This window comes from Cebus imitator, unplaced genomic scaffold (assembly GCF_001604975.1).
Source record: "Cebus imitator isolate Cc_AM_T3 unplaced genomic scaffold, Cebus_imitator-1.0 Scaffold819, whole genome shotgun sequence".
In the NCBI taxonomy this organism is placed as follows: domain Eukaryota; kingdom Metazoa; phylum Chordata; class Mammalia; order Primates; family Cebidae; genus Cebus; species Cebus imitator.
Window position 1 is genome coordinate 77,636 of NW_016108134.1, and position 11,725 is coordinate 89,360.

General features: G+C 45.6%; 1 protein-coding gene across 3 annotated transcripts in view; it reads right to left on the reverse strand.

The window, feature by feature from the left end:
• Positions 1-11,725, reverse strand: part of ADGRE3 (adhesion G protein-coupled receptor E3) — a 51,606-nt gene that overhangs the window by 3,733 nt on the left and 36,148 nt on the right. For all 3 annotated transcript variants that reach the window (XM_017520250.2, XM_017520253.2, XM_017520251.2), the window contains 4 exons: positions 9,668-9,903; positions 6,497-6,563; positions 6,192-6,283; positions 4,216-4,384 (listed from right to left, as the gene is read on the reverse strand). In XM_017520250.2, the coding sequence (XP_017375739.1) occupies positions 4,216-4,384; positions 6,192-6,283; positions 6,497-6,563; positions 9,668-9,903 (564 nt within the window). The remainder of the gene's footprint in view (positions 1-4,215; positions 4,385-6,191; positions 6,284-6,496; positions 6,564-9,667; positions 9,904-11,725) is intronic.

The window sequence follows — 11,725 nt, forward strand, 5'->3', positions numbered from 1 at the left end:
CCATCTCAATAAAAAAAAGAAAAAAAAAAAAAGAAAATTTATAAGATTTGCATATGCAAAAGGAAGAAAATAGAAGTTACAGATAATTCCTCAATCTAGTGAAAATCACCAATAATATTTTGGTAGCATCCTTCCATGTATCTTGGTTTTGGGTACCTCAGAAGCAGACTCTGCAACAAGGGTTGAAGTGTAAAGAGTTTATTTGAGGGGTGATCCCAAAAAGCACCAGTAGGGCAGTGAGGACGCAGGACAGGGAAGAGAAGCCAGCTAGTAAAGGATGCATAATTAAGGATGTTTCCATTGTGGGCATCCGGGGCTCAGCCCCATTTAGGAGCTCTGCAGTATAGCATGGAACTACTTCAGTCAACTTGCCTGAGGGAGGAGGGAGCTGGGGTATTTATCCACCAGCTCCCATCAGTCAAGGTTTGATGGTCGCCCTCAAGGGCCATTACTCTTGGGTGTCACCAGTTTGCCCTGTGCATGGGCCAGGCATATCCTGTGGGCATTAACAAGCCCTCAGGCACAGTCACGGGTGTTTGCAACAAGCAGCTCCAGGCATGTAGAGATGAAGGCCAAAGGGATATGAGAGGGCCATAGACAGCATCTGCCATACCATGATACCCCAACCTTGGTGCTATTGACATCTTGAGTTGGATCATGTTTTGCTGGAGAGGGCTGTCCTGTGTGCATTGTTTAGGATGTTTAGCAACATTCCTGACTTCCACCCACAAGATGGCAGTAGTACCCCCCCAACCCCAGTTATGACAATCAAACATTTCCCCTGACATTGCTAACTGTCCCTTGGTGGGAACACAATCGCTCCTGGTAAGGACCACTCTGGGCCGAGTGCAGTGGCTCACGCCTGTAATCTCAGCACTTTGTGAGGCTGAGACAGGCGGATCACGAGGTCAGGAGATAGCGACCATCCTGGCTAACACAGTGAAACCACGTCTCTACTAAAATACAAAAAATTAGCTGGGCATGGTGGTGTGCACCTGTACTCCCAGCTACTCGGGAGGCTGAAGTGGGAGAATTGCTTGAACCTGGGAGGCGGAGGTTGCAGTGAGCCGAGATCACCCTGCCACTGCACTCCAGCCTGGGCCACAGAGTGAGACTCCTTCTCAAAAAACAAAACAAAACAAAACAAAGAAACCATTTGGATATGACATAAACATCTATACCTACACATAAATAAATACATAACAATAACAAACAATGAGTGCTTATACCCATTATATAAACACAATGAAACCCTCTGGAGTAATGTTTTTTATTTTTATTTTTATTTTTGAGATGGAGTGTCGCTGTGTCGCCCAAGCTGGAGTCCAAAGGTGTGATCTCAGCTCACTGCAACCTCTGCCTCCTGGGGTCAAGTGATTCTCCAGCCTCCGAGTAGCTGGGATTACAGGTGCCTGCCACCATGCTCGGCTAATTTTTATACTTTTTAGTAGAGAAGGGGTTTCACCATGTCGGCCAGGCTGGTCTTGAACACCTGACCTCAGGTGATCCACCTGCCTTGGCCTCCCAAAGTTCTGGGATTACAGGTGTGAGCCACCGTGTCCGGGCTCAGGTTCAATTCTAGAGCCAGCGTGCAGTCCAAATGATCCCCAAGCACCCTTTAGGAAGGGAACATCTTGAAGGACACACTCTACTGTTCAGCCGCAGGCAAAGTGGTTTGGATTTAGTAGCCATGTAAACTAAAACCATATATATCTTTAAAAACTGGATGCTGATATGCCTCAAAAACTGAGATAAACTGTGAGAAGAGTACATATAAGTCTTTTTGGTATGCTCATTCAGATGTGTACATGCACTGAGAAGAAAACCATGCCCATGGTTTTCTTTGGCTATGCAGGTAAGCTATACTTGTTTGTAATGAAATAGAGGAATGGATGAATAGAAGGTTCAATATGTAATAGAGCAAATATTGCACAAGGTTAGTGACAGCATCTAGGCCATTGGTATATATGTGCTCACTGTATAATTCTTTAAACTCTTTTGGATGTTTGAAAGAGTTCATAGTTAATGTTGGAAAAATTGGCTTATTATGAAATTTCATGGCAGAACTTAAAACATATTAATATGGAGACTACACTAGCACATGGAAATGTGCTTAAGAATTTGGCCAGGTGTGGTGGCTCATGTCTGTAATCCCAGCACTTTGGGAGGCCAAGTTTCAGTTTGGGAACGAGGTCCGGAGTTTGAGACCAGCCTGACCAACATGATGAAACCCGATCTCTACTAAAAAAAATACAAAAATTAGCCGGGCGGGGTGGCAGGCACCTGTAATCCCAGCTACTTCGGAGGCTGAGGCAGAAGAACTGCTTGAACCCAGGAAGTTGAAGGTTGCAGTGAGTCAAGATCGTGCCACTGCACTTCAGCCTGGGTGACAGAGTGAGACTCCATCTTAAAAAAAAAAAAAGAATTCCTGTTGTGGCCAGGTGCGGTGGGTGGCTCACACCTGTAATCCCAACATTTTGGGAGGCCAAGGAGGGAGGATTCCATTTGAGCCCAGGAGCTGGAGACCAGCCTGGGCAATGTATTGAGATCCTTGTCTTAAATTGATTGACCGATTGATTGAGATAGAGTCTCGCTCTGTCACCCAGACTGGAGTGTAGTGGTGCGATCTCAGCTCACTGCAACCTCCACCTCCTGGGTTCATGCAATTCTCCTGCCTCAGCCTCCCGAGTAGCTGAGACTACAGGCGTGTGCCATCACACAAAGCTAATTTTTGTATTTTTAGTAGAGACGGGGTTTTACCATGTTGGCCAAGCTGGTCTCAAACTCCTGACCTCAGGTGATCCGCCCGCCTCAGTCTCCCACAGTGCCGGGATTACAGATGTGAGTCAGCACATCCAGCCTTAAATTTAATAATAATAATAAAAATAACGTTGATGAAAAAACACTCTGCCAGTGATGCTGTGAACTGAGCGGAGATGAGTTCTGCCTCCCACCTCAGCCTCCTGAAGTGCTGGGATTATGGGCATGAGTCACTGTGCCTGGCCCCAGTTTCTCTTTAACAAGGCAGTTAACCTGCAGCACAGCGAAGTTCAAGATCTCATCATGCCCACTGCTGTTCCATGGTTTGAGATGTGAGTTGCAAAAACTGCAATAGCAGATGGAATGGATCTATGAGTTTGCCCCTAAAGACACCCAGTGCTACAGAGAAGGCTGTGTGATCCTGGAATGTGACCTAGTTCGGGACAGTGAGGGCTTCAAGGGGCATGTATCAACTGATAAGTCTTGAAGAAAAAGAGATAAGTCAGCCCAGCATGGTGGCTCACCCCTGTAATCCCAGCCATATAATTGGTGCTGACTGAAAAAAAAATTTTTTTTTGAGATGGAGTCTTGCTCTGTCACCCAGGCTGAAGTGCAGTGGTGCGATCTCAGCAAACTGCAACCTCCGCCTTCCAGGTTCAAGGGATTTTTCTGCCTCAGCCTCCCTAGTAGTTGGGATTACAGGTGCCTCCACCATGCCCAGCTAATCTTTCTTTGCATTTTTTAGTAGAGATGGGGTTTCACCATGTTGGTCAGGCTGGTCTTGAACTCTTGACCTCAAGAGATCCGCCTACCTCTTGGTGCTGGGATTACAGGTGTGAGCCACTGTGCTGGGCCGAAACCAACGAGATTGTTGAGGTTGTTTGTTACACAGCATTAGCTATTACAAGCGGGAAAACTGAGAAAAAGGCATGATTTTTTTTTTTGGACATAGCAATTATTTATATTCTGAAATGTGATAACAAATGATGTACCTTACAACCAGTAGCAATTTTTTTATTTTTTGAGATAGTCTAGTTCGGTTGCCAGGCTGGAGTGGAGTGGCATGATCTTGACTCACTGCAACCTCCGCCTCCCAGGTTCAAGTCATTCTCCTGTGTCAACCTCCCAAGTAGCTGGGATTACAGGTACGTGCTGCCACGCCCAGCTAATTTTTGTATTTTTAGTAGACACAGTATTTCACCATGTTGGCCAAGATTATCTTGTTCTCCTGACCTCATGATCCATCCACCTCGGCCTCCCAAAGTGTTGGGATTACAGGTGTGAGCCACTGTGCCCAGCCAGCATTTTTAAAGTAGAGAAAATAGAGGGAGCGTTTATACATGGATTATAATCTCATATGGAACATTGAGAGAACATTGACTTAAAACCTCATTTAAACTCCACTTCCAAAATTTTCTCAAGTTTTAAATGACAAAGAAAGGGGTCAGTGTTTACCTGCTGGCTGAGGACACAGTAGACCAAGAAGATGAAGAAGCCCTGCAGGGTGTTGATGATGGTGAAGAGGTAGGCCATGACCCGGGCAGCTGGACCCACCTGTAGGAAACCCAGACACCACGTGCAGCCCAGGATGATGACCTGAGCTGTTGCTTTGAAAGTCAGCATCCTGGGAGGAGGAAGTCAGAGATTAGGATGTCAAAAAACTAATAATGGGCATGAAACCCCCTCTGGTTAGCTGGCCAGGCTGGTCTCGAACTCCTGACCTCAGGTGATCCACCTGCCTCTGCCTCCCAGAGTGCTGGGATTACAGGTGTGAGCCACTGTGCCCAGCCTAAGGAATGAGATTTTTGGGGTTGTTTGTTACACATCATTAGCTGACTATTATGAGCAGGAAACCTGGGAAAAAAGGCAGTGAGAACTCTGGAGCTAAGGTTTAAATGGAAGCCAGTACTGGCTACCTGTATGACCTTGGGAAAGTCGCTTTAACTTCTTGCAACTCAGCTCCCTCATCTTATTTTTATTTTATTTTATTTTTGAGATGAAGTCTTGTCTGCTGCCCAGGCTGGAGTGAAATGATATAATCTCGACTCGCTGCAACCTCTGCCTCCAGGGTTCAAGTGATTCTCCTGCCTCAGCCTCCTGAGTAGCTGGGACTATAGGCATGTGCCACCATGCCTGGCTAATTATTGTATTTTTAGTGGAGATGGGGTTTCACCATGTTGACCAGGCTGGTCTCGAACTCCTGACCTCAAAAGATCCATCCACCTCGGCCTCCCAGAGAGTTGGAATTACAGGCATGAGCCACCACACCTGGCCTCAGTTCCCTTATATTAATAATTGTCCTATTTCGTGGGGTTGCTATAAAGATTGCATGAGGCTTTAACATGGGAAAGTATTTAGGACAATGTATAGTACAAAATTAATGCCACATATACATAAGGCATTCTAAAACCTGAGTGCTTTTTATCTCTCTCATTCTTACCATTTATAGACGAGGTCTGTCACCCAGGCTGGAGTGCAGTGGCGTGATCTCAGCTCACCGCCACCTCTACTTTGCTGGGTTCAAGTAATTCTCCTGCCTCAGCCTCCCGAGTAGCTGGGATTACAGGTGTGTGCCACCACACCCGGCTAATTTTTGTGTTTTTAGTAGAGACGGGGTTTCAACATGTTGGCCAGCCTGGCCATCATGTTGAAACCCCGTCTCTAGTAAAATGACTGACCTCAAATGATCTGCCTGCCTTGGCCTCCCAAAGTTCTGGGATTACAGGCATGAACCGCTGCACCCAGCCAGGGTCATATAATTTGTTATTCAAAAAGGAAGGCTTTTGAGGTCAAAAGGAGGTGTAATGTTCCTAACACAAAGCCATGATAAATGTTTAAGGTGATGGATATCTTAAATACACTGATTTGATCATTGCACATTTTAGGTATGAACCAAAATATCACAAATACTTCATGAATGTATATAAATATTATGTGTCAATAAGAATAAAAGGGGGTACTGTTAATAATTATATTGTATCAACAGACATAAACTGAGACTGTCCCAGTTAAGCTGAAACATAAAGCCATCTTACTTACAGTATTTACGGCATATATATATTGACACACACACACAATGTACCTACATATGTATTTCACATGCACTATCACAGTATATCATCACAATATATGGTGATAGTGTGTATGAAATATGTATATATATCATATGTTATATGTATGTCATCTACATACAACATGAGAGTGAAATAAACTTGTATTTTATTTCTTTTCTTTTTTTTTTTGAGATCTTTTTATCATGGCAGTTTAGCTTGTAGTCTAGCTAGTACAGGTTCTCATTAATTGTGACAGTGGAAGATGACAGTGGTCTTGCTAGTCCTGGGAGCATGGCTGTTGAGTGTATGCGTGTGTGGATATGCAGGAGGGATTGGTAGAAGGAAAGGGATTAGGAAGTACCGTTTGTCACATCCTACCTTGTGTTCTGGATGGTTGACACTTCACTGTTGAGGGAGGAAAGTTTTCTTTTCAAAATCCAAAACACCAAGAGAAAAAATACTAAATTCACCTGCAGGAGCAACACAAACAAGGCAAAGTGCAAGTGAAAATAATGTATGATGTCCACTTTAAATTGCACACAAGGGTCCTACCTCCCTGTACATGGGATTGAATTGGTAGCAGGTGGAAAATCAAACCACACAACAGTGGAAATGCAAGCCCCTTGTACCCAGAACTTCTCTTGGTTCTTCTTAGTTTGGGAACATCAAAGGCACATACTCACAGAGAAAATGGCACAGACTGGGCCAAGGAAACCCCAGATGAATCCCTGGTCCAGGTGGAGCCAGCACCTGTGAACAGTGGGAAAAGAGACACAAAGAGAGATCAGAGAAAGTGCATGACACGAACACAGAGAGACTCTTTTCCTACCAGAGAATTGGTTCCGATTTGTCCAAAAAGTCAGCTGATGACAGCCAACTTTTTTTTTGAGACAGGGTCTTGCTCTGTTGCCCAGGCTGGAGTGCAGTGGCTCAATCTCGGCTCACTGCAACCTCTGCCTCCGGGGATCAAGTGATTCTCCTGCCTCAATCTCCTGAGTAGCTGGGATTACAGACATGCACCAGAACACCTGGCTAATTTTTGTCTTTTTAGTAGAGGTCAGATTTTGCCATGTTAGCCAGTCTGGTCTTAAACCCAGACCTCATCGTGATCTGCCCCCCTTGGCCTCCCAAAGTGCTGGCATTACAGGCGTGAGCCACCGCGCCCAGACAACAATGAGCACTGATTACACATTTTGACTGCAACTTTGATCCATACATCATGTGTTAGCGTCCTGCTAAGCATTTTACGAGCACAGTCCTGTTGAATTTTCACACTAGCACTGTGAGGTTGGGACAATGGGGACAACTATTATTCTCATCTCACTAATGAAGGGACTGAAACTTGAGAGCTCAAATCACAGGAAGAACAAAGCTGGGACCTAACTCTCGTGATCCAAGAGATTGAAATAGATACTCCTATATCCACTAAGATAAATCCTAAGGTTAAGGAAACCAAATTACAGATGGGTCAAGGGTTCAGGGCCTGGCTGGCACAGCAAATTTTCCTCCCTCCCTCCCTCCCTTCCTTCCTTCCTTCCTCACTTCTTCCTTTTCCCAAGTTTCACAGTTGTTGCCCAAGCTGGAATACAATGGTGTGATCTCGGCTCACCACAACTTCCACCTCAAGCGATTCTCCTGTCTCAGCCTCCTGAGTAGCTGGGACTACAGGTGTGCACCACCACGTTCAGCTAATTAAACAATTTTTTTCATAGAGATGGGGTTTTGCTGTTTCCCAGGTTGGTTTTGAACTCCTGGGCTCAAAAAATCCTTCCGCCTTGGCTTCCCAAAATGCTGGGGTTACAGACATGAACCACCAAGCCTGGTCTTCCACCTTATTTTAATGCTAAAATCCTGCCCCAAAGTAAACACAGAATGTATGTTATATGTACATATATGTGTTTATCCATTGTGCATGCACTCTGCTCCCGTCTTAAACTCTGCTCCGTTCTTGAAACCTGCTGAATGCGCATGACTCTGTTGTGTAATACGGATCTAGTGAGGCATAAAAGCTAACCTGTTCTTTCTCTTCTCAAAGAGAGAGAGCACCTTTGGCTCATGCTGGAGACTTTCTCTTTTTGGTTTGCAAACCAATGTTGCCAATAAAACTCTCCCTTCCTTCCTTCCTTCCTTCCTTCCTTCCTTCCTTCCTTCCTTCCTTCCTTCCTTCCTTCCTTCCTTCCCTCCCTCCCTCCCTCCTTCCTTCCTTCCTTTTTCTTTCTTTCTTTTCTTTTCTTTCTCTCTCTCTCTTTCTTTCTTTCTTTTTTTTTTTTTTTGACAGTCTCACTCTGTCACCCAGGCTGGAGTGCACTGGTACAATCACAGCTTACTGCAACGTCTGCCTCCCAGGTTCAAGCGATTCTCCTGCTTCAGCTTCCTGAGTAGCTGGGCTTACAGGTGCCCACACCACCATGCCTGGCTAAAGTTTGTATTTTTAATAGAGGTGGGGTTTCACCATGTTGGCTAGGCTGGTTCCGAACTCCTGACCTCAAAGGATTCTCCCGCTGTGGCCTCCCAAAGTCTGGGATTACAGGCATGAATCATCGTGCCCGGCCTTAAAGCTCTTCTTTCTATTGTTTATTCATCTTGATGGTCTTTTGAGCAACACCCAAAGCCCTCTCCTTCTGAAGCCATCCCTATACACTTTATAAAAATAATCAGAGAAGAAGAAAATGGGAGAAATGAAAATAGACCAAGCTGTAATCCAAGCTACTTGGGAGGCTGAGGTAGGAGAGTCGCTTGAACCTGGGAGGAGGTGGAGGCTTCAATGAGCTGAGACCATGGTACGATTGCACCCCAGCCTGGGCAACAAGAATGAAACTCTGTCTCAAAACAAATGACAACAACAACAAACTCTACAAAAAATTAAGTTTCCCTTGAGATATTCTTTCAGGTCCTGTGTACCAGTGAAATTACTGGCCTCAGTTGCTCTGAAGGACCACAGAAGGAGCTGAGCCACCAAAGAAGGCAGTTTCTGCCTCCTGATAATTTCGTTCACTGTACCACGAACAATGACCCAAATTTTCCAGCCTCCCCACCCTCCATGATCCCCTTAAAAGCCCCAGTCTAGAACTCCTTGGGGAGATTGAGTTGAGTCTTCTCCCATCTCCTCGCTGGTGCCCTAAGATTATTAAGCTCTTTTTCTTTTTTGTTTTTGAGACGGGGTCTTGATTTGTCACCCAGGCTGGAGTGTAGTGGCCTGAGCATAGCTCACTGCAGCCTTGAACTCTTGGGCTCAAGCAATCCTTCAATCTCAGCTTCCTGAGTAGCTGGGACTACAGGTGTATAATATAACCACACCTAGCTATTTTTGAAAAAAACTTTTAGTAGACACAGGTCTTGCTGTGCTGCTTAGGCTGGTCTTGAACTTGTGAACTCAAGTGATCCTCTTGTCTGGGCCTCCCAAAATGCTGGGATTACAGGTGTGAGCCACTGTGCTCAGCTGATTTTTTTTTTTTTTTTGTAGAGATGAGGGTCTTGCTATATTGCCCAGGCCGGTCTTGAACTTCTGGCTTCAAGTGATCCTCCCACCTGGCCTCCCAAAGTGTTGGGATTACAGGTGTGTGCCACCACACCTGGCCTCATTAAGCTCTTTCTCTGCTGCAAACCCTGCTGTCTTGGGTGATTGATATGTTACTGTGCAGTGGGCATATGACCCTGTTGGTTGTATAACACTTCCAGAACTTTGCAAACTCTTACCACTGTCTCACCCTGCCTTGCTGGGAAAGAGGTTAGAACTGTTATAAAGGGGAACATAGAGTGCATTGGTTACGTATATTTCCACCATCATCATGAATGCTGCCCTCAAAAGCTTTCTTAGGAAATTGTCCATGACACAGGGTGGGATTCAGGCTCACCGATCAGTGGTTCCATAAAGGTGAGGCCTGGAGGCTGCAGAAATGGCCACAATCACAGTGGGAACACCATAGCCGACTGGGAACATGACGCACTTCATAAGTCTGTTGATGCTTGAGTAGTTGGCCACCGTCAGGTTCCATGCAGTGAGGAAGAGGTGCAGGCTCTCCAGCAGCATCCAGGTGAAGGCGGCCAGGTAGAGATAATGCAAGGCACCAGCAATGATGGCGCACAGCACCTGGGGGAGGAGAAAGGGATGCTGAAGGTGTTGTCAGGGTGGAGTTTGGCCCTAGGACCTCTCCTTGACATTGGCTTTGGGTTCAGAGCACCTAACATCAGACCAATGGCATTAAAAGTCAATGGGAGCTGGACGCAGTGGCTCATGTCTCTAATCTCAGCACTTTGGGAGGCTGAGGTGGGAGGATTGCTTGAGCCGAGGAGCTTGAGACCAGCCTGGGCAACTTAGTAAGATCCCATCTCAATTATATTAAAAAAAAAAGAGATAGGCTAGCATTGGCCACCTGGGCACCCTTCAACCTGCCCTTGGGACTGAAAGTGTGGCAGAATGTGCCACCTTCACCTATGCCACTTTGCAATAGATCGCCAGAACTTATTCCTCCTTTTTAATTGCTCAAAGACTTTGTATGCTTTTAGTACTGTCTCCTTTCCTCATCCACTTCCCCTCAACCTCAGGCAACCTCCATTCTATGCTCTACTCCTGCTATACTGTGTGGTGCCTATAGTTAATAATGATATATTGTGAATTTCAAAGTTGCTACAAGAGTGGATTTTATTTTTTTTTAATTAATTAATTTATTTATTTTTGAGAGGGAGTTTCACTCTTGTTGCCCAGGCTGGAGTGCAATGACATGATCCTGGCTCACTGAAACCTCTGCCTCCTGGATTCAAGCGGTTCTCCTGCCTCAGCCTCCCGGGTAGCTGGGATTACAGGCATGCACCACCAAGCCCGGCTAATTTTGTATTTATAGTAGAGACGGGGGTTTCTCCATGTTAGTTAGGCTGGTCTTGAACTCCAGACCTCAGGTGATTCGCCTGCCTCAGCCTCCCAAAGTGCTGGGATTACAGGTGTAAGCCACTGAGCCCAGCCAAGAGTGGATTTTATTTTATTTGAGACAGGATCTCACTCTGTCACCCAGGCTGGAGTCACCAGGGACAATCATAGCTCACTGCAGCCTCAAACTCCCAGGCTCAAATGATCCTCCCACCTCAGCCTCCTGAGTAGCTGGGACCACAAGTGTGTGCCACACTACCCACTAATTTTTCTAGAGATGGGGTCTCACTATGTTGCCCAGGCCAGTCTCCAAGTCATGGGCTGAAGTGATCCTCCTGCCTTGGACTCCTAAAGTGCTGGGATTACAAGCATGCGCCGTCACCTCCAGGCCTAAAAGAGTGAATTTTGAATGTTTTCACCAGAAAGAAATGATAAATATGGAAGTGATAGACATGTTCATTATCCTGGATTCATCATTTCTCAATGTGTACCTCAATGGAAACTTCACATGGTACCCCATAATTTTATACAATTATTATTTTTCAATGAAAAATAAAATTTAGGAAAAAAGTTTCACTTTAGCATAAGAGATTATGATTCTGATTCTGATTCTCTTTTTGAGACAGGGTCTTGCTCTGCCACCCAGGCTGGAGTACAGTGGTTGCAACCATAGCTCACTGCAGCCTCGAACTCCTGGGTTCAAGCAGTCTTCCTGCCTCAGCCTCTGAGCAGCTGAGTCTACAGACATGCACCACTGTGCCCAGCTAATTTTGTTAGTTTTTGTTTTTTGAAGAGACAAGGTCTCACTGTGTTGCCCAGGATGGCCTTGAACCCCTGGCCTCAAGTGAGCTTTCTGCCATTGCCTCCCAACGTGTTAGGATTACGGGTGTGAGCCACTGTGCCTGGCCCAGGGGATTATTTTAAACTGAAAGCAGTTGAGAAGAAGCAGATTAAAGAAAACCTTTCTGTTTGCCTCCATTTGCCTAAAGCAGGATATAGGTGTCCCTCCTCCCCTCCCTTCTGGGATGTCTTCAGGGCCTTATTAGAC